At 41.4% G+C, this 23,245-nt stretch overlaps 1 protein-coding gene across 5 annotated transcripts; it reads right to left on the bottom strand.

Moving 5' to 3' along the window:
- Window positions 1–6,721: 6,721 nt before the first annotated feature.
- Window positions 6,722–20,396, bottom strand: LOC119719695. Of its 5 annotated transcripts, none has more exons than XM_038189194.1 (7): window positions 20,190–20,396; window positions 16,329–16,812; window positions 14,763–15,088; window positions 13,235–13,420; window positions 12,130–12,402; window positions 10,439–10,540; window positions 6,722–8,346 (listed from the first exon to the last, which is right to left on the bottom strand). In XM_038189194.1, the coding sequence occupies exons 2-7, from the start codon at window positions 16,801–16,803 to the stop codon at window positions 8,194–8,196; spliced, it is 1,515 nt and encodes a 504-aa protein (XP_038045122.1). In that variant the 5' UTR covers window positions 16,804–16,812; window positions 20,190–20,396; the 3' UTR covers window positions 6,722–8,193. The 5 variants fall into 5 exon arrangements, with proteins under 5 accessions (XP_038045122.1, XP_038045150.1, XP_038045129.1 ...); XM_038189222.1 differs by having other exon boundaries at window positions 14,763–15,067; window positions 20,190–20,394; XM_038189201.1 differs by lacking the exon at window positions 20,190–20,396 and adding an exon at window positions 19,498–19,536.
- Between the last annotated feature and the right edge of the window lie 2,849 nt (window positions 20,397–23,245).

A 23,245-nucleotide genomic window follows, 5' to 3' on the forward strand; every position in this document is an offset into this window, starting at 1 on the left:
TGAGCCCGTGACAATAGATGATGCCTGCCAACGAGTTGGAGAATAATTCACAGTGTGGCACGCGGTAAACAATGCCCACACGCTGTTGAAGATGCCCCGCCTGTGATAGGACCATACAATAGGCACCAAAATCAAAGTTACCGATTTCAGTGTTAGTGATGATAATCCTTGGACCGGGGAATCATGAGACCCTCTTTTCTGTGAGGAAAGCCGCGGCAGCTTACTGACTCCAAAGTACCGAATTTCAACTTAAGGAACATCCGCACGGTGAATGATACGGCAGCTAATGAATTGGAGGACAACCATTCAGAGGGTGGCACGCAGGAAACAAAGCCATGCATGTAAAGATGAAGATGCTCCTTCTCCACTTCCATTTAAAGTCCGCCACAATGGTCGCCAAAATCAAAGTTACCGATTTCAAATAGGAAGTGATCTAAGTGATAATCCTTTGCTGAATACGGATCAGAAAGCCAAGGCCTCACTGACTCCAAAGTACCGAGTTCAAGAGGCCACTTGGGCTTCATTTAACGCGTTTTGAAAGTGTGGCACGCGTTAAATGAAGCCAATATACGTCAATACTTGTACCACAAAAATCAAAGCTACCAATTCAAAGTACGAATACAAAGTTACAAATGTATCGATGAAAAAACAACTTCATAACGCTTATCATGCGAGTTTGATGCAAATTTGATTGTTTTCAATTCTAGTCTTAATGCCATGATAGTTTCCGAGTACAGATCACACTATCGTGCTGGACCTTTCGCATGAAACAACGAAAGTCTATTTTTATATCAAAATAACATTCAAACAAATTTGAAGTTCTGTATCACACTTGAAAGTGGTTACTTATAGAGTCAGTGGCCCCATAGGGTAACACTTCTGGGGGTGTGTACATTTTTAAGGGGGGGGGGCACTGAAAGCAAATGATAAGTCTATACACGACATGTATACTCCCATATTATGTTTGTTCAATTAAAGATTTTGAATGGGGGCATCTGGTGGGCACGGACATCCGCTGGGGGCACGTCACGCCCCTACCCCCCCCCCCCACGTACGCCGTATAATTTGCTACTGTTCCGATTTAATGGACCAATATCGAGCCGTCTAGTCGGCTGTGCCCGCATGCCCATTATCCCCCATCCACACGGAAAAAAATATCTCTGAAATACTTCGATTCAAAACATGAGTCACCTAGCTTGGACCATTTCCACAAATCCATAGGACTGATCATGTTTGCAACGATTACCGAATGAAGGATTAAAGGAAGTTCGGTAACTTTTGTTTCAAAGTCTTAAGAACGCTTTCTAAACGAGAATTCGAGATTACATAATCATCTTCGCAGCTTTGCTTTATTTGTTGGTTAAAGTTCACTGGGTATTTACGTGCTTTTTCCAATTTCTATTTTCTTTTTCCGATGAAATTTAAAGGAATATAATGTCCTGTAGGAAATACACTTGCTTGCTTGTTTTGGCAGGCATCTATACAGTTTTAAAAAAGCGGTTTTGAACGGCGCGGCTCAAGTTCAGAAATTGCGCGCGTTATTCAGAGCGAATAAGGAGCTGTCGAGAAAAAGTTCAAGTATAGGCCTATACAAACAAAAGGGAACAAAAGAAGGAAAGGATCAGGTCCTCATGAGTATAGTAAAAACGAGCTGGGTGTATGTGAGCTTGTTTCTGCATTAGAGGACTATAGGTTCCCCAATTCCCGAAGATGCATGCCGGTGTTTACATACTCACTTCCGTCGCGGATGCGACTAGTGCAGTGACATACGAGTCCGAAACATCATCCACTCCTGACCTTGTATTACAGCTTGCTTGAGGACCTTTTGCCGTTCCGTTATCTTGCATGGGCTTTCGACGACGAACCCTTTGCAGCTACAGGGCGCATAGGATCTTTGGTTTGAACATTAACAACATGCTTAAAGACAAGTGGATCCGGGCATTGTGCAGGGCGGGGGGGGGGGGGGGGGGGGGGGTTCATCACCAAAAATGCTGAAATGCAGGGTTCGACCTTAACTTCTTTTGTTTACTATAGCCAGCCGGGCTACTGAAACGGACTCTTAACTAGTCCGCGGGCATTTTCACTAGCCCGCATTTTTTTTTCTAATCTCAAATAAAAAATGGCGTATTTTCAGGCTCAATTCTGAGGCAATTTTGTCAGTGTTTTTGATTTACAGATCTAATAATTTAAACCTTTAAAACAGTTGATAAAATTAGACACAGATTTATAGGGTTTTCTTTCTGAATTTAATGATTTATTTCTTCCTGTATGTTCACCTTTGCCGTATCCCAATAATTTTTCACTCGCCAGCCAAGCTAGTTCAGGAATAGTTTGACTAGCCCCGCCGCTGTTTTGACTAGCATTTGGCTAGCGGGCTACCGCTAATTTCGAACCCTGTGAAATGTAGACAGGTATTTTTCTCCGGACGCTTGGCCTTCGTAAATCTGAATAGGTGGGTTGGTTGGGGGTGGGTGATGGGGGGGGGGGGGGCTCTCGTACCATACTTTCAGTGGGGGCGTTGTTCAAATCCGACGCTGATCAACATTACAGAATAGTGTAGAAATACACCCGTAAACCAGTTGGCTCCGACAAAATTCTGTGCACAGGCGGATATTATATAGCCTAATTATCTTTTTTTTGTGGGGGGGGGGGGGGGGGGACCCGGGGGTGGGGGTCAGAGAGGGGGGGGGTGTCACATTATTTTGAATATATTTCTATGAAAAACAAATTTGAGTAAAATATGAGTCCAGTTTCTGCTGTAATTGAAACCGAAACCATGCCAATTCTGTCAAGTGAGGTAAATGGTTGGGATTGGTTGTGTATGCCTATTTTGCCTTTTTAACGAAGCAGGATTCTTAGGAGTTTTCATTATTTGAGTTGGAGAAAAACACACAGGTGGCAATTATAAGCGCGGGGTTTCGGCGTAAGAATATAAGTTACCAATGTTTCTCTATATTCGATGAAATACATCTTCGATGCTCATCACTGTAAGCTTTGATGCAAGTTTGATTGTTATCAGCTCCAGTCAGATTTGACTAAGTACCCCAATATATCCCAATATATTTTTTTAATTCACCTGGATCGTGCAAGCTGAACCTTTCGCGTGAATCGAAAGTCTATAAACATTTTTTGAACTACATTGTACATGTATCATAATGTAGAGATATGGATGTGTTTTTTTAAATGTAAATTTTTTTTAGGGAATAGACCCAAAGCGCGACCCGTCACGTACAGGTTGCTTTTTTTTAGGGGACTTTACTTCTGCCCAGTACTATGAGGGTCAGAGGTCAACCTTTGCGCGCGCGCGCGAATTTTTTTGTAGAAAATGTATTACATTGTATTCTATCACGGGTTGCCAAACTATGGAAAGCCCAACACTGCAAAAATGAAGAATAGTTATTAATAGTAACAACAATATTTTTTGTTGAAAACAGAAAATTATTAACAAACGCAACAAAACACTTCCTAAACATGCTTTTTGAAGAATGCTGCAGTAACATTCAAACAAGTTAGAAATTATATCAGAACATGAGATATCCAAACGTCATGAACGTGAAAACATTTGAATTTTAATGTAAAACTTTACGAATTTGGAATGCCTGTTTGTAATTTAACAACAGTCGGAAATTGACCTTGAAAACCTTAACTTTAATAATAGTTAATATAGAACGATCGTTCATTTCATGAGTATTTCTCTTAGCGTCAGGGAATAAAGTACGGCCTACTTGTAGTAGTAGGCCTAATGAATAAATAAAATGCAAAAGAAATTTGGTAAATTTTGCATTTTCAAGTTCGATACATCAGAAATAAAAGTCAAATAATGTGTCGTACATGTTTCACATCACCTAGCCTAATTAAAACATTAACCATAATTTGAACTTTTTACCATGGTGTTCAATCTCTTTTTGGAATGTGTAGGCCTACGGTGTTGGCCCTTAAACAACATGTCAAAAGGGCCGGTTTGGTTTGTCATTTTTCTTGGGTCGCAACGATTCACTCCCTCAGCCTGACGATCCTCAGTCACTCTCAATCTCGATCACGGCTGGATTGGGCTTCTCCTTCCTGGCCTTGACGAAGCGGCCAGGGCAACGTACCCACCCACACTTCTGTCGGGTGCGACTGACGTACGACTCGGAAACATCTAGTCCGAAGACCTTGTCTAGGATCTCTCGAACCTTGTTGGTTGTCAGCCCGTTGTCGTCCAGGTATAGCTCGTGGATCATCTGCCTCAACCACGGCGGAAACTTGGCACGGCCTCCCGTTCTTGGACTCTCGACCGACGACGAACCCGCTAGCTTGAATTGCTTCAGGAATAAACGCAAGTTACGCCAGCTGACGGTGAGGCCATCCTCACTGAGGGCCTGCATGATATCTTTCTGGCTAGCCCCGGAGGAATGCAGAGAAGTGATGCGCTCTCTGGCGCTCGGTGACAATCTTTTGACCATGTTGCGATGAAATATCGAAACGATTGAATTACGATGCAACACAGGATAGATCTTTGATACATGTGCGAAGCAATCACGTGCGACGTGCACACAACAAGCTTCACGTACATGTACGTACATAGTACATGCATGCTCCAAGTTCGCGCAAGGACTATAGTTGACCAATGGTTAACTAACGTTTGCCCGAACTCTGTCTAGTCTAGTAGTCGACGGTGGTTGACTACGCTAGTCGACTATTTGGAACCTGCGTTTGACTAGAGACGTAACGTTCGCACGTTGCTATCAGTGCGCAGGCGTAAGGTACGTCACAAATCAACCACTAGTCGACTAATGGTCCTTGCCCGAACTTGGCCTATGCAGCAGATACACAGGCACGCGCACGCGCGCGCACGTACACGGCGCGTGTGTTGCGCGTGGACGTGGCAGGGCGCTCGGTACGCGGTGCGCATGCACACTGTACTGAAGGCATTTCTCTGGGCATGACTTGTTTTCTGGCAGATCGTTTGGGAATAAAATAATAGCAGAACATCTAGCAGAATGGAAATCTGGCAGATGTTCTAGCAGAATTATGAAAAATGGTGATCCTAACAGAAAAATTAGTTTTGTTTTGAACAAGCTTAAATTATTTCAAAGAAAACCTTGAACATGGGTACTGACTGGATGGCGCATATAATTCACACATGTTCTGGATTTGACATGCTTTTTGTTCACAAACGTTGATGTTCTAAAAAGAACAAATTTTGCCGTAATAAGGACATTTTATAACATCTGTATATAAAAGGTTTTTAATGTATTTTGTGTAATTTTAGGTGATTTAGCAGTTTTTTGTTGAATCTAGCAGAATTTTGAAATGGACATAGCAGACATTATTGCGATTTTCGTCTGCTGATAATGGGCTCAAATTCATGGATTTCCAAAGATATCAGGATTATGTATCAAAATAGCAGCATAGCTACAGATTAAGTACTCATGTCTCTCCGTTAGACTGTACTTTTAATGAGTTAGCAAACTTTTACAGTCTGTTGCTCCTACATGGGCAGTAAAACAAAAAGCGGAACCCAAACCCCCAAAATTAAATTTCATATTTAAAAAAAATATGTAGCACCAAAAATAAAAATTGACTTGAAAGCCAATTAGATAAGCTATTTTTGGATGAAAAAATTACTGAAATTGCACAATACTTTCAGAGATCATCACCATTTAAACACAATAACCCTAAAATATCTTTCGTCCAAACATGCGATTTCAAGAATTGTTGTCACAATCGTCTTCAAGCATCACCAGTGATAAAAACTCAGTTTAAAAGTTAAAAATATTCAACAAAGTCCATTTGAAGGACCGTCTTTGTAAAAAAAGGGGGATTGCATAAATCATATTGTTTGCCTAAAGTAACCAGGGTTTTTAAAAATACTGATGTTGACAGTTGTTGGAACAAGTATTCTGTGTCATTTTTTTTGTTGCTCCAAACAGTCAGAATACACAATAATGTTTTTTTTTTAAACAGGTTTTAGGGTCACCGCGTTTAAATGAGGATATTTTTTAGAACTGATTGAGCAATTTTGGTAATTTTCATCATCTAAAGAAGCTAATGAAATTGGCTTTCCAGTCATTATCATTCTTGGTACTACTTTTTTTTTTTTTTAGATATGAAATATATTTGTGGGTGTTTGGGTTCCGCTTTTTTTTTTACTCGCCCTGTATTGTGACCGATTTAAATGGGAACCGTATCATACAGGGTGGATCACAAAAAAGGAAAAGAAACCGAGATATTATTGCTAATTGGAACACAAGTAGGACACATGTGAATCAAAGGGAGACATCCTCTGTTAGGGTTGAATCTCCTCTTTAAAATGACACCCTGATCATGTCATCACATTCGCTATTTAGATAATTGCGCCACTTTTCAATTGCAGTTTTTGTTGTTGTCATAAGTTTGTCACAGAGTGGAAGGCTATGGTTGCCAATAAAAAAGAGAGATTTCACCATGGAAAGTGGCGCAAGTCTCTAAATAGAACGTTTCATAAAATTGGTCACTGCTCAGTCAACCGTGAATGTAAGGACATGACCAGGGTGTCATTTTAAGAGGAGATTCAACACTAACAGAGGATATCTCCCTTTGATTCACATGTGCCCTACTTCTGTTCCAATTAGCAATAATATCTCAGTTTCGGGGTTTTTTTTGTCCACCCTGCATAGCTATCTGTCCCCATATTTTGTGGTGGGGGGGGGGACCAGCCTAGGCATAGAGTTTAACAACACGTCTAAGGACCTCTTGGTCACCTTGGCCTCCATGGATGTTCTGGTTTAATATGTCCACATAAATTACATCCTATTTCTTTCAGCTAAAGATCGGAGAAATGACCACTGAATTAATCTGAATGCAAAATTTCAAACTTTTATGAAGTGTTCCAGCCCTTCCTGTTTTACAAGACAGTATCACAGTTTTTTGCTAGAATTTGTTAAAAAAATGAAAATTGTTTCCATAGACAATACCCAATATACACCCCCATCGTAATACAACCTAATACACATGGTAAATGCTTTCGGGCAAAATGGGGGGGGGGGAATATATAAATCTACATTCATAACTTGAAAATAATGGCACATAATTATTGTGCATGCAAGTATATAAAAAAAAATAGTCTGTCTCTATTACTTATTTATTCTCATTATGAAATAGATTTATTTTACTAACTGACTAATGGCCATTGTTATATTCATGTTTTAACACTCTACGCATTCGTAACAGCACACAGAAAAATGAAATTTACTTATAATGGTCAACAACTCTTCTGTACAAAGAACTCTATAACTCGAGACTAACTGGAATGCTTTCTACGTAAGCTGTTTAGTAACAAAATCATTCCACTATACAAGATACTGATCGTGGTTTCATATAGACCTTATTCAATAGGAAGCCATTTTTGATCATGTTCCCTGAATGTATTTTATAAATTGTAAACTGTTGAATGGGAGGGTGCCAGACTATTTAAGTGTTCCTGCCTCACTTGAAATGTGTTTAACAAAAGTTTCAATTATTCATCAGAGCATACTAGTATTGATTTGTAACTAACTTTACTTCATTGCTTTCATTTCTATTCGCAAATTCCAAAAAAAATGAAGAAGTAACCTCGCTTTCAATTTAATATGGCCGACTCGTGAGTAAAGACTAACATCAGCTTCTGGCCAAGTCAATCTCGTGGTTTGCACATCTTCAAATAACGATCTCTTGGTTTGCATATCTTCAAATAACTACCCAGTCAGGTTGTAAATGTACACGCTCCCCACAGCAGTGAGTATGCACCATGCATACATTGCTTTTACAAGATAACGTTGGTGAACCAATATTAAAATTTATAAAATCTTTGTTGGACATTTACTGAAAACTAAACATATAAAGGCAATAACAAGGCATAGGAAAGAGATATTGAGTGTTCATAAAACTTAATTAATATTAAACAAAAATGAGACCATCAAAACTTCCCCAGAATTTAGCCCAATTTCTGCCACATGGTTTAGAACTTCTGTTGACAAAAGGATTATGATTTTTTAGCACAAAATAGAGATGGACAGCCCTTTGGCCCACGCAAAACGTGGGGTGCGGGTGAGGGGAGTATTCGCCACCCAAAACCATGTACTTTCCCTTCAATTTTTATTCTGTTTTTCCCTTTGTTTTATCTTTTTAACAATTCAGAAGGAAAGCCTGCCTTCAAATTTTATGAAAAAAAATTCAAGCAAAATCCGAATGCTATGTTCTTTCTCTGTTTGGTTCCACTACCAGTTCCCGATACCCTGTCTGTTGGTCCATTTCTCTCTTGAAGACCACGTTGGGAAGTTGCCCAAGCAAGATCTCGGCGGTGGTGAAAACTTCCATTGTCCCCATGACGTGCCCACCTATAACCTGGAAGGCAAAGGATAAAATGACAATGTGAAAAAGTCATGAAAGCAGACACATATAGCATGTCCTTACCTAGCCCCATAAATGTGGCCTATTTACCGGACTACCTCCGTAAATAAAGGCCACACTATCAGCTTTACTCACAACGTTAGCACTTGGTACCAAATTTATTTTCGCATTCTGGCTGCATACATACAATGTAGTTGATTTCTGCTTTAAAAAACACTCAACTTGTTAATAAAAAATAAAAACATAATACGCAAGTGTTCAACTCTCGTGCCATTTCCAGATCCTTTTTGGCTTCCGTTTGTGTGGAACTCAATTGCGCCATGTTCCAACTGAACAATGCTCTCGCCCAATATACAGGGATCGTTCACCTGTCAGTCACGCGCCGCACCGCATGTCCGGTAGTCTTGGCCCAAGACTGGCTTTGGATTATTTTTGTCTACGTGCAGTAGGTATATAGCGTGCACGCGCGCTGGCAAGCACAGCCACATGACATCAACGGTAGAGGGCGCTACCGGGCATGCGGCAGTAAATCTGGTAGTGTGGCCTTTATTTACAGAGGTAGTCCAGTAAATAGGCCAAGGATATGGGGCTAGTCCTTACCCAACTTGAGAATGAAAATTTGCAGCTTTGTTGAGGTAAATGAAATGCTATTTCATCCTCGAGGTGTGAAAAATAAAGACCACAGAGACCTAGCCTGCCACGGGCAATTTCCAAAGATGTGTCAACCGATGCATTTTTGGAAATTTCTATTAGTAATTGGTTTGTAATTTGGCAAATCCTTGAATGGTGAGCGCAAGCCTGGACATTGCTATTATTCGGCAGTTCAGTGCGTGACTTCGCATAGCTGCAGAACGTGTCCCGGATGCTGATTTCAGGCACAGTTAAAAAAAACACGACTTGGCAACTTTTGAGTGAAATCCAGATCGTAGAATACTGTTTTCTCAGAACATACAGCTTTCCCTGAGCTAAAACTCCATCAGGCTAGTTGTTAAGCACGTGTCTCTAGATTTTGAGCACTTTTGTTGCTTCAAATGAAAAAAAAAGATCCACCCTACCTTTACCTTGAGGTTGTTTTTTTTGACATGTTCTGTTGTATATTTTGAAAGGAAGCCTTCACTTCCACAAAGTGATTTTTGAATAATTAAGCCAAAATTTATTAAATTGAATAAATAAACTAGAAAGCACTCAAAGAGCGCAAACCTCTGCCAAGGCTAGACAATTCTCCGCCATATTGTCTGTACACCAAAAAGATAGTAAATGGTGAGGAATCCTTTAAAAAAAATCCTGGATCCAGACCCAGATCCGGATCACTTCCAAATCTAATCGATTTGTAATTGTGCAAGGACCACCCCTAAGAAAGCTTAATGTAAATCCGTCCATAATTTTTGAGTTAACCTGTTAACAGACAAACCAAACAATCAACCAACAAACTAACCAAATCCGGTGATTTTACAATTGCTGCCTGTTGTAAAGGGGTCCATGGTGTTTTGTACACCTGAGGGTGTACAAAACCCATGGACCCCAATCACGGCAGGCAACACTTGTTTTGTTATACCACGGTAATAGATTGCAACCGTCTGAAAGTGTGGGTTTCCTCCAGTTACCGTGCAGTAAATCGCGGAAGTATTATTTTGAAAAGATCCGTGAATTTCTCCAAGAATGTTTTTAAATTGCACAGGAGCACAAATTAATTTACCTTTTCCCAGAATAGACCAATCCATTAATCCCTACCCCGTTACACACCAGACACAGCTGCAACTGTGGTCTTTGTGCATCCATCCGGCATAATGCGCGTGTGTCCCTCCGACATGCGTTCACGCCTGTGCGCGCTGTCTGAAGCCTCTTACCCAGGCAAATTCTATTATACAAGGCGGTGGAAACAAAACTTTGAACAGTGGGGACGATCAAGGTGATGTACCCCATGGGGTACATCACTCACGTACCGAGAAGTGCGCCCCTGACACAGTTCAGGTATTTGCTGCACATCACGTGCTTGGTTCTCGACCAATGAAACATCACAATCTATTACCGTGGTATAACAAAACTCCCTGGCGGAGGCAATAATCGTAGTGTGCCTACAACATACCTTTCCCTCCTCATCGGCAAGAGATGCATGTAGGTGCATACCAGCAGTAGAGACTGTCCCTACCAGTGACACAATCTCATGATTACTAGTCAGCTTCACCACCTGAAAATCATATAGATTTTGAAAACAAATATATTTTCAGCACGAAACGTTTTTTATTTCTGGAACTTTAGCAAACTAAAAGGGTGTTTAAAAAGCTGATTATGCCATGACTACCTCTCCTGAAAGGGGGGGGGGGTTTGATATGACAAAAAGCAAGGATTCTTTGAAAACTTTCAAATGGGTCTGTTGTTTGCAGTATTGCAATATATTGGATAGTAATGTAATATACAAGTATCGGCTCCGTGCGAAAGTTCCCCCTCAATGGAAAGAAAGGGAGAGTTGGGGGAGACCACCGGCAGAGACATATGAATGCATTGCCGATGACGCCTGATGCTCGCGCAAAATGCTATATGGCTTTGTGCATATTTCAGAATAAAATTAGCCGTGAGTATTTCACACTATACGTGCTTCAACCAGTATGCACACACAGCATAAAAAAGCGGTACAAAAACGCCCTCTATTGTCATGCATGGAACCCACAGGATATACCTTTAAAATGCTTCCAATACATACTGTACTGCAGAGTATGCCAAAAAAAGTGCAACATTCAGAAAACAAATAATTAAAACTGTGTAATGTTTTTGTCTTCAATGAAATTATATATTACATTCAAGCCTGACTATTTCTCAATCCACTCCTTTTTACCCCATTCCATTTGGATCCCTAGATCCAGAAATAGAAATCAATTAAGTGAAAAGGAGTAAAGAAGTTTACTTGGGCCATAAGCAATATTAACTCAAATTTTTTTTTTTTTTATTTGGCCAGACATCAGCCATTCTGCTACATCTTCTTTACATTACTTTAAGAAGGACTATGTCAATTTAGGACAACCGCAAATCTGGATCAGCGGCCAGTTAGAATAAGGCAGTGGATATTTAGCCGGAGACGGCAAACCTTTAGTAAACGTTAGCTTGCCGGATATGCACTGAACATGCGCAGTTACTGTTTTTTTTGTACTTAGACATTTCCCGGTGACTAATTTTAGTCTGGCTCCATGCCAACATTATTGTTGTAACTTCGTATTCACAAGATGGGAATCAGACCATTTTACAATTTCGGACTTTATTTCCCTTTAAAAAAAATCCTCCAGAGCCACAAATCTGTAAAAGAAAATTTAATACTCTGCAATAAAATGTTTGAGACATGTTAAAATAATAAAAGAAGAATATTCTTATTTTTTGGGGATGGGGAAAAAAACCTTAGAAATGTCACCAGCAGGGATCGGGATCGAACCCGGGTCTTCCCGCTCATGAGATCCGTTGCTTATCCACTGGACCAAGAGTGCTACACAACCGTTGGTGGTAATTTAATATATCTTATAATTCACCCCTATCTTAGAGAGTACAGCGCCCTCTGTTGATATGGATTGCCGCCGGCAAACCTTTAGTAAACGTAAGCTTGCCGGCATTAGCTCCGGCAAAATATCCACTATCTTTACCCGTGCAGTACCGTTTTTCTTAACATGTTGACCTCTACATAAATTTCTCAAGGTCATTTAGCCAACGACGCACTAGCAGATCTCAGTCTTTAAATTGCCATCCGCCATGAAATATTTACTTCGAGGTTCAGAACCTCAAAAAGAACCTCACCGTCTTGGAGTCTGCCAGCCTCAGCTCTGCACGCCTCACACTGCCAACACAGGACAGGATGCAAGCAGCCTGGATGCCTCTCTCCTCCACCAGCCTCCTCAACGAGTCCTTGATGTCCTCCCCAGGATGCAGCCTAAGGGCTAGGCAGCTCAGTGAGGAGCTACAGGCCGGCGGTGCACTGACTGATGATGAAGATGATGATGATGCCGAGATGGATGAAGAGGAAGACAGCTCCTTGGTGGGTGCGGGTACTTTTTCTCCTCTGGCATGCTCCTAGTGTGAAGCAAAGTATTCAAACCATGTTTGATTTATAGAGACCACAACCTGGGAGAAATGTCTAAATACGTTATGTGACTGTAAAGTAACTGTCTCTGTTGGTATGTGATTCTGAGAATGCCGTGCTGAATGCATTCCATATTCGAATATTCGATCATGACTTGAATATCCGAGTGGCATTTTTTGTATTTAAATATTCAAGAAATATGAACCGGTTTGAGGATATGATTGAAATATGTCTGTGATGTTCTGTTAACTCAGGGGATTCATAATGCAGTGTACCACCAAGAGTTTGTCATGGAGAGTCCATTTTTCAAGTTTACGGCCGACAAAACACGGCCCATTTGAATGAGTGTCAGTAGACAACTTGAGCTAATTTGTTATAGATTGGGGCATGGCGTTCTGCTGCCTTTCCCGTCATATTGATAAAAGGGAAAGAAAACGGCAAACATACCTACTCGAATCATACGCTTACGAAATTACTGACCGGAAAAACTAACTATTTCAAATGTCCCGCGCTGCGAATTTGTCAACCATCTCCCACAATGCACTGGGAAAAATGAACTCTCTGTGGCAAACTTTTGGAGGCGCGCTGCATTGCAAATCACCCAAATTGTTGAAGTTGCAAAGTTTTGTTTGTCAAATGCCACACTTTTGGACAAAAGCCCAGTTTTCGCACAAGCTTCCATGAGAAAATTAAGTTCAAGTTTTGGCTTTAAAATCATTTAAATATTTTAATAATATAATACCACATTTTCACGTCTGCTTTCTACGACCATGCTTCTGTGCAAATAGGTCCTGAACTTCTAAACAAACTTTGAAACATTACCTGGTTCTCCACAACTCTCAGCAGCCTACTAGCTGACGGGGACTGGGTTTGGTTGTGGTGCGCTGACTGCATATTTCCCTGTGATGACTGGGCATGCTTCAAGCGCTGTTGCGTGTCTGTATGAGATAGTTGGACTGGATATACACTTCGTGGTTCGGGCGTTCTCCCTGAGGTTTTTAAGAACATCTGGAGCAGAAAGAGCAATGATAAAAAAGTGCATGTGTATTACAGTGGAACACCGCTATAACAAACATCCTGGGATCCACAGAAATTGTTTGTAATAATGATCGTTCGGTATAGCGATTTTAAGCTGTTAGTGCTCTGATACTCACAATAAATAGCGCCCTTCAGAACTTCACTTGCACCTGCACGCCCTGGTAGATACTGAAACACGACTTTGAACATGTGCTGACTATTGAATCATGTAATTACACAGTTTTTGAGTTTACTACTACCTACAGCAAAGGGTGGCTTTCCCCTTCTATTCCTTGGGGAAATAATAGCCACTTGTCAGTCTTCTAGTTCCACTGATATTTTTCAACAACAATATTCGGTAAGTTTTGTGCTCAAAAATCGAGAGCCAGGGACGATGTTTAGTATAGCCGAATGTTCGGTTTGCAATGTTCAGTGTAGCGACGTTCCACAGTAATGCAATACCTAGATGTAATTTCATAAGGACTGTATACTCAGTGCTGTCAAAGATCTAGCATTCACAAGCTTGCTTGAGACTTGGACCCAAGACCCGCCCACCAGTGCACATCTTACCACTCACGTACTGAGCCAGCATGGCTGGCTGACAAGTCAGCCTACTTGAGACTTGGAGCTTAGTCGAGACTTGGACCCAAGACCCGCCCACCAGTGCACATCTTACCACTCACGTACTGAGCCAGCATATCAGCCAGCCTACTCGAGACTTGGAGCTTAGTCGAGACTTGGACCCAAGACCCGCCCACCAGTGCACATCTTACCACTCACGTTCTGAGCCAGCATGGCTGGCTGACAAGACAGCCTACTTGAGACTTGGAGCTTAGTCTGTTAGTGGAGACTTGGACCCAAGACCCGCCCACCAGTGCACATCTTACCACTCACGTACTGAGCCAGCATGGCTGGCTGACAAGACAGCCTACTTGAGACTTGGAACTTAGTCGAGACTTGGACCCAAGACCCGCCCACCAGTGCACATCTTACCACTCAAGTACTGAGCCAGCATGGTTGGCTGACAAGTCAGCCTACTCGAGACTTGGAGCTTAGTCGAGATTTGGACCCAAGACCCGCCCACCAGTGCACATCTTACCACTCAAGTACTGAGCCAGCATGGCTGGCTGACAAGTCAGCCTACTCGAGACTTGGAGCTTAGTCGAGACTTGGACCCAAGACCCGCCCACCATTGCACATCTTACCACTCAAGTACTGAGCCAGCCATGGCTGGCTGGCTGACTTGTTATTGTTCATTCCCTGTTACTTGTGAGCTTTCTAGTGATTTGAACTAACGTAACGTCTCTACCTGTGTGACATCCAGGCTACTCACCTCGAACAGCTGGATCTCGTGTTCTTTGCTCATCCTTTCTCGCCTCTCCTCAGCGGCCGCCTGCTGCTCTAAGAAGGTTCGATTCAGCTCCAGGACAGTGTCCCGCATCCTCTCCATGTTCTCGTGGTTGAGTTGCTGCAGGGCGACCAGACTAATCGAGCCAGGCCCAACCCTGTCCCTGTCCATGCAGCCGCTGTCGGGTCGAGGGGAGTAGATGTGGGATGCCATGTTGCTTGGATCATGTCCGTGTGCAGCATCCTGAGGCTCGTACTCCCTAGGCTCATTGTCGCTCAAATTGGCACCATCTTGGAGGAACAAATCATCAGCTGTAAGAACATGAACCCTAAGCTCTTTCAAAAGACCGTTCCAGATCTTTCAAAAACCATCAAAAGGTTTGTAGAGGAGTTTACAGGATTAACTTGACAGTGTTGAGAATGATATAGGGATATTTGCAAAGAATCTTCCTGAATCCTACAAAATCCTCCACTACGCCAGAAAACAATGGCATCAATCCCAGTGTGAAATAATTGTGATTGGGCTCAAACTTCCTCAATCCTGCAAAATCCTCTAAAACCTCCGAGTGCGTTTTGAAGGATCTGGTGGGTTTGAGGGTGTTATTCATTTTACGTATGGCAATGTAAATTTAATGAAACAGGGTTTTGTTTTTAGTATCACATGCACTCATGCAGTGCATTCCCCTGAACAAATGTTCACTAAGGCCAAAAAAAGTCTCTGGTTTCTGGTATGGAGCTTGCCCTAAAAGTGGTGCGGCGACGCGTTTTTTTTTTTTTTTACCTGATTGTTTTGCTTCAAATGTCGGCTGATGACTGCAAATGGTGCCGGACTAAACTTAGTGCAAATATATGGGAGTCCAGAGAGGCTACATAAAGCTTATTCTCGACCATAACCCAATCTAAAATCACGTTAAAATTGTGCAGCAGCAGGATTCCAGTCAAACCAGTGAGTTTGGCGGTTTTGAGACATCATCTTTCATTGGAAAAAAACTTTTTCATTTTGCCGACGAGCATGGCTACGGCGACGCGCACGCATACCAGAAACCGGACACTTTTTTTTTTGGCCTAATAAAGTCTTTATTAAAATTATGTGTCCATAAAAAAGTACCCCCAAAACAAAGGGATGATATGAACAAACAATAAACTGTTTACCATAAATATCATAAACTTTGGGTGTAAGCTTTCCATTTATATCTTGGATGCACATATTTGGTCATGCATCAGCAAGCTCCATCATTTTGAAAATGGTATGTAGAAACCCTCTTGGGACAGTTTAGGTAAAACATTGTGAACACAGCCAGACATGATACAAGTAGGTTCACTGCCTCTCGCTTCCAGGCGGAAAAACCGCCTCCCCAAAGTAGCAGGCGAGGCGGAGCCTCGTTGTCCATATTATGCCCCAACTATAGCACTGAAACCACTGTCCCATCCTTGCTATTTGTTGGGATCAATAGTTGACCAATTCTACAGTTTGGATGCAACACAATTGAATTGACCTCAGAAAGCTACAGAATTATATCTGTTTTGGGCAACATGTTATAGTCAAATTTACCAGCACTACAGCCGTCATACAGCCTGCCATTCTCATCACCATCTCTGTACTCTATGGGCAGCAGTGATTCCTCTTGTCCCTCAAACTCTCCAGGGTTGTTGTGGAAATCCTGGCCCCAGACCCTCTCCAGCTGTTCGAAGAAAAGACCGGACTGCCGAGTGACGGACTTGCTGCAGTTGCTGCCGTTGCGCAGCTTGAGCTCCCGGAAACCCTTGCGCAAGTTCTTAGTCTTGTTCCGGCACTGGGCCGGCGTCCGGTACACCCCGTGCTCCCTGAGTCGTCGGCAGATCTCGTCGTAGACGGTGTTGTTTCTGAAGATGCCCCTGAGTTTTCTCTGTATGCTGGGGTCCCCCCAGATGGAGATGAGGTGTCTGGTGTCTTCAACGGTCCAGATTTCACCACGGCTACTGTCCTCATTAGCCTTGATGTCACTAGGTGTTATGTCAGGCTTTGTATCCTGAGTGGCCATCTCCATTTATAACACCTGTGCGTAATAATAATAATAATAAGAATAATAATAATAATAACATGATTTATTGCGCCCATTTTCACAAGTTACAATGCACGACTATGGACAACTCAAGAAGACAAAGTTACAGAATACATGGAGAGAATAGATGAGTTTTCATGTCCAGTAAAAAAAAATTAAAAATTCGAGCGACATTTATGCATTATTCATAAATACCTAAGACAGTTTACGCATTCCTATCGGTCGAGAGCCCGTCACGTGGCCGGTCTTAAACGGATGATAAAGACATGGCTAGCTGGTCTTAAACACTTTTCCAGTGTCACAATAAAATGTGGACTCCTAAAAATCCAGTGCCTCTTATCGTTTCATTGGTTGAACGTTCACAATCCTCACGTAGGCATGCGCAACACTACCAGGGAGTCAGAATTTTATAGTTCTAAATTCAAAACGCAACGCGCCAGGTGCGTTCTGCGCGACATCGCGCAGAACATGATACGCGCGCGTCAATCTCCATAAAAGGGTTGTTTACATCTTACTCGCCAGCTGAACACTCCATTATTTTGCAAGAGGGATGTTTCAAACAGCATAAAGTGAATTTGTTGAACAAAATCGGGATGTTTTGAACAAATTATATGATTTTTTCTTACCGAAAAGGTATTTATGAATGGGAATAAATATGTGCTCCGTCGGTATTTATCACTCTGTTTAAGACCACTTAGAGTCTGGGTGCTGATAATTACCCTCGCCAGCACCCAGACTCTAAGTGGCCTTAAACAGAGTGATAAAAACCTCCGAAGCACACATTTATTCCCTTAGTAATATGGGCTATAGGCCTAAGTGTTAACGGGATTCACTTTTATTCACCCTTTTACTGCTTTATGTGTATGTACTGACCTAGCCCCATAAATGTGGCCAATTTACTGGACTACCTCCGTAATAAAGACCACACTTGGAACATACATGTACAAAAACATGTAGGCCCTAGCTAGAACGTTGTCAAATTTTGATTTTCACATTTAGGCTTAGTTTGTAGTTTGTTTTTGCTTTAGAAGCATAGGGCCTACTCACCCTCTTTAGAGGTAGTCCGAGTAACCCAACTTATCGCCTCTTTAATATTCGGACATGGTCTGGCGATTGTAGGGTCCAAGCTTATCCTTATAATTTTATATGCCGAGCAACACAATTCTGTCATTGACCCAAAAACCCAACATTGCCCAACAAAAACATCAGATTTACCCTCAAAACGGCCTCCAAATTACTAGATACGCCGCCTGAGGTACAAGTAGACATCTATAAATAAGATGGTTGTACTGAAGTTTACTTACGATCTGGATGAAAAGTGAAATTTCCCGTTCTATTCCATGAACTCCCCTCGCGATCATGAACACATTAAATTTCCGATTCTGTTTGAATTGCGATGTGGTCTTCATGCCCAGCGTTCATTCGATGGTCCCCGTATCCTGAGTGCGATTCCGTTACCGAGCGCACGCGATGCATCGATTATGATAATAAGTAGACTGGATCACGTTTGTAAACACAAGTGCATTTTGAATGGCAAAAGGGAGTTGGGAACTAGCTTGAACTGGTTTCCGCCCTTAAAAGCTGCCCTAGTTCCCGACTCCCTATTATCGTTCGAAATGTACATGTACTTGTGTTTACAAATGAGATCCAGTCTACTCATTATCATAATCGATGCATCGCACTCGGTAACGGAATCGCACTCGGGATACATGGACCTTAAATATACGCTGGGCATGAAGACCACATCACGTCATTCAAACATTAACACAAGTCGGAAATTTAACGTGTTCACGATCACGAAGGGAGCTCTCGGAATTGAACGGGAAATTTCACTTTTCATCCAGATCGTAAGTAAACTTTAGTACAACCATCTTAATCATCGATGTCTACTTGTACCTCAGGTGGTGTATCTAGTAATTTGTAGGCCATTTTGAAGGTGAAATCTGATGTTTTTGTTGGGCAACGTTGGGTTTTTGGGTCAAGGCCTATACGGATTAGCTTGGACCCTATCGCCAGACCTAGTCCATAAATGTGACTGAAATACTTGACTACCTCCATATTGGACCCGTGAACGTGGCTATATAACGCCACGTTCACGGGTCTACTTCCATATATATGGAGGTAGTCAAGTATTTCAGTCACATTTATGGGACTACGCCAGACCATGTCCGAATTTTAAAAAGGCGATAAGTTGGGTCCGAGTTACTCGGACTAGCCTACTTTCCTACAACGCAGTGGCTATTGTTACGGCAGCCGTAACGCATTTCCAATTTTCTATCGTTACGGTAGTACTGCAACTTTTATAAAACTTTTATAAGAAAATATAAAATTAGAAGGAAAAAAGTGAATTTGAACGTTATGAAATTCGGACTTTATTTTCCCTTTAAAAAAAAATCTTCCAAAGCCTCAGGTTAGAAAAGGAAAAAAAATTGAAAAAAAAACTGAGATGCAAACCCGCAACCTCGCGGTGCAAAATCCTACCCTCTATCGACTGAGCTGTTGCACTGCTCGCTAAAATGTGGGGAAACAAATAGCTGGAGTTACCCAGCCCTGAGTTTTATCATTGGGTTGTCATCTAGGGCTGGAGCGAGTTTTTCTCGTAACTTGTAGTATAGGCAAAACATTTTGGAAAATGTTCAATTTTGTCCCCGTTACACACTAATTGCAACTGCAACTCACCCCAAACTTGCCTGGAATAACCATTACACAGGTCCTTGAAGTAAAAAACGATCCACGATGAAGATTCAGCCTACAATTGCAGTGAAAACAGGAGGAATAACCGCTAACCTGACAACCTTTCAGGCATGGCCAGGACTGCAATTGGTTTGTGCACAAAAAAAATTGTGTACAATGAATGGCGGTCGAATAACAGGCACAGAGAGCGATCGCTGTCAACTACTCGGTTTTGCCGGCTGCGCTGGCTGTTGGCGCATGACGTCACGCGGAAGCGTAACACCCGATGACTGTTTCATGCACTATTGGTTGCGGTTCCAGTACCAAAGCTGTGATGCGAGTGGTAAACCCTATACTACAAGTTACGAGAAAAACTCGCTCCAGCCCTAGATGACAACCCAATGATAAAACTCAGGGCTGGGTAACTCCAGCTAGGAAACAAATAATTGTATACCTGCGTGCGTATCAAAAAAGTATCGTAGAGGGCGCTAAACAACGGCTGCCGTAACGATAGCCACTTCGTTCCTACAAAGCTTTGTAAAATAGCTAGGCCCCCTAGCCATTGCTAGCTGTAGCTGCAGGCCCCCTAGCCATTGCTAGCTGTAGCTGCAAACAAAAACATGGGCATTTGCATTTTGCAAACATAATTTTTATCTAGTTTAAATCAAAAATAAATCAGAAATGAAAAATCTACGAACCGCTACGGTGAGGCTCTAGCTCTCTCAGCCTTTCCTTTAGACGGACAGGCCTTGGTTTTCACTTGAACTTCTTTGATCTTTTCAGAAATAAATGGATTGGCGAATTCATAAGTTCAAGTTCTACTAGTACAACAACAATACAGACAGGCCGGATATCCGGGTATAGGTACGTACTAGCCTTGCTTCAAGACGTTGTTGGGTGATCAATCAACAACACAAGAGGGCGCTATCACCAACTGGGATTTGTGATGAACCCATGGTTAATTTGTTTGTTTTGGCCAATTTTGCCAACCACGGGTTGGCAGTACCTATCAATATGTCCTAAAATATACATGTAATATTGCTGAAATACAAAGTAACCAATAAATGCTTCAAAAGATTTCATAATAATGCATATTACGGCCTGAAATCCAGCGTTGTAGGTCTCGAGACCGGTCTCGGTCTCGGTCTCGAGACCACTTTTTGCTGGTCTCGGTCTCGGTCTCGGTCTCGGGAGCTGTGGTCTCGGTCTTGGTCTCGGTCTCGGTCCTCTTTGGTCTCGATATTTTGGCTGGTCTCGAGTCGAGACCAGCCAAAAAGTGAGGGGGCGGATTTTGCCCCGGCCCCAGTTTAGGATTAAGTAGGGAATCAGTTGAGGGCAAATGTGACTGCAGTGTTATGCTGATAGACATGTCTCTCTTCACTTTCTAGTGAGTGAGGCATATAGTCCAACAACCATTGCTCCTTTTCTTGTTTCTTGTTTTTATTGTGGGATGGTTTGTTGAAACAAGCACTTCATAGCAATCCTCATTGATTCCAAATACAACTGAGATTAAAATCTTATGAATCAAGATTGAAGCATTATTTTTACCGTCAGATTTTTTGTTTTGAATATGGGAAATAATTCAACTCTTTTTCCCCAGAAATATTGGTGATTTTTTTTCTATTTTCCTTTTCAATTTTTACTTTATTCGTGGAGGCGGGAAAACGTTTTTTTCCCCATTATATTTATTAATGGATATTCATCAATTCGTAGACCGTTAAATTGCTATTAGTGGTGGACAGCTGAATTTTGTGATCTCTTTATTAAGATAGGCACGACTTGGGAATAGAGAATGCAAATTTTCAGAGTTACTACTCAATAACATGTTCTTTATCCCAATTATATATTTCTTTTACAAATATGGAGAGTGCCATTATTTTTTATCATACTGTCACTTTATTTTTGACTTGCCATGTATTCATCTTTTCATTTGTGATAAACACAAATTGAGCTACTGCCATAGTCACACAAAAATAGAGTCTAATTGCCTGCCTCGTCTCCTTTCTAAATGTCAGTTGCGTTTGCATGAGCTAGTCGAGAAGACTTTTGTTCCATTAATCGCTAAATGCTGTTTACGGCCATCACAATAACCAAGAGTGACACAAAGCGGCCCTTCTATTGTGTCGGCCTCATTCTCAAATAGGTTAATGGCGATGATGACAGCGGGCAGATTAACAGAAGATAGATCAGGCAAATATGGTTCATCAATCTTCAATAGTTCAATTCAATTCAATTCAAAGTAACATTATTTCTACATGATCATAAAGAAAAGTACAATAAATATAGATGTGGAGGCACGTTCCAAAAAAGCGGGGCTTGTCAAGGAACAGCCTGTTTACAAAAAACAAAACAAAGTAACAGCTTCACAATAAACGAATAAACATAACAACACCTATAACAAGAACACAAACAGTGTGTATACGTGTACGACAACTAAAATAAGAAAAGAATGATTCAATAAGAAAAAAATAATAAACCAAGATCAGAAAAGTAAAGTAAGTGGGGCATTAGTGAGGTGACTGGTGGATTAACAAAGACTTCAGTTTGTGTTTGAAAAGAGCGAGTGATTTACATTCAGAAAGTGGTAAGGGAAGACTATTCCAGTTTTTAGGGGCTGAGAACGTAATAAAATGTTGAGAGAGAGTGGTTTTAACCAGTGGAATGTGAACTTTAGAAGAAGACTGGGTATTATGACTGTGAACAGATCTGTTTAACTGAAAAAGATTATGCAGAGTTGGAGGAAGTACATTATTGAAGAATTTGAACATTTGAACATGGTATTGACATTATACACAAATAAAGTGGCATTACATTTCAGCCTAAGCCAGGCCTCTCTGGCGACCACCTCTCAATTTTTGGGTCTACATGTACAAGTCTATATTCTATGACTGAAATTTAAAAAAATAAATCAATATTTTCTTGCTCCAAAATTTTTTTGAATCAGGTTTACAAGGAGGTCCAATGTAAAATTAAAGCTGCTTTTAAATATCCGTTAGTAGTCATTGCTGAAACCAAGGGGTGGCTGTGGAGTTTTGGGTCCTGTAACAGTTTAGTTTAGTTCCTATAACAGATGAAACATCCACCTTTAACTTTTTACTTTTGTCAAGTTTCAACATCGCAAAAAACTAGTACAAATTGCCGTACTCCTAAGTTAGAGTTTCTTCATCAGATTAAAACTTTATAGTAGTTAAACAATATTATATTTAAAAAAATATGCTTTTAAAAAAGTGGCAACAATATATGGAGTTCATCAAATTAGGTTTTCCCCTTCTTTAAATTAGGTTGTTTCCCTTTATTTTAATTGATTGTGGCAATAACAAATTCTGTTGCCATGTTGTAATTTATGGTATGAAGCAAACATGAAGAGCACTCGCATGACACAATTAAGCAGGTACAAGTGATTCCTAGCTTTCAATCACTTCCTTCACATCCCCATCAACATCATCATCTCAAGAACAGACTGTTCAGCTGTAATTAGTGACTTGTTTTTGTATTTAGATTATTGTTATTTATTATCCGCGGTCTCGGTCTCGGTCTCGGACCATTTCGGTCTCGGTCTCGGTCCGCTTTGAAGGGGTTGGTCTCGGTCTCGGTCTCGGTCTCGCAACTTCAGGTCTCGGTCTTGGTCTCGGTCTCGGACTATCCGGTCTCGACTACAACACTGGTACACAATAGCCCATTCGTGTGACGTTATGGGGTAATCCTGTACAATAGTACTGCCCAGCGCCCCTACTCCGACACCCCGAGAAATTAT

This window comes from Patiria miniata, unplaced genomic scaffold (assembly GCF_015706575.1).
Source record: "Patiria miniata isolate m_02_andy unplaced genomic scaffold, ASM1570657v1 HiC_scaffold_13, whole genome shotgun sequence".
Taxonomy (NCBI): Eukaryota; Metazoa; Echinodermata; class Asteroidea; order Valvatida; family Asterinidae; genus Patiria; species Patiria miniata.

Bases quoted from the DNA above. Each gene is read 5' to 3' on its own strand.
- LOC119719695 (XM_038189194.1), bottom strand. From the start codon at position 16,803: ATGGAGATGGCCACTCAGGATACAAAGCCTGACATAACACCTAGTGAC. The intron at 12,403-13,234 runs GTAATGTTTCAA...GCTTCACACTAG, and splicing joins TGAGAGTTGTGGAGAACCAG to GAGCATGCCAGAGGAGAAAA. The intron at 10,541-12,129 runs GTGAGGTTCTTT...TATGATTTTCAG, and splicing joins GGCTGGCAGACTCCAAGACG to GTGGTGAAGCTGACTAGTAA.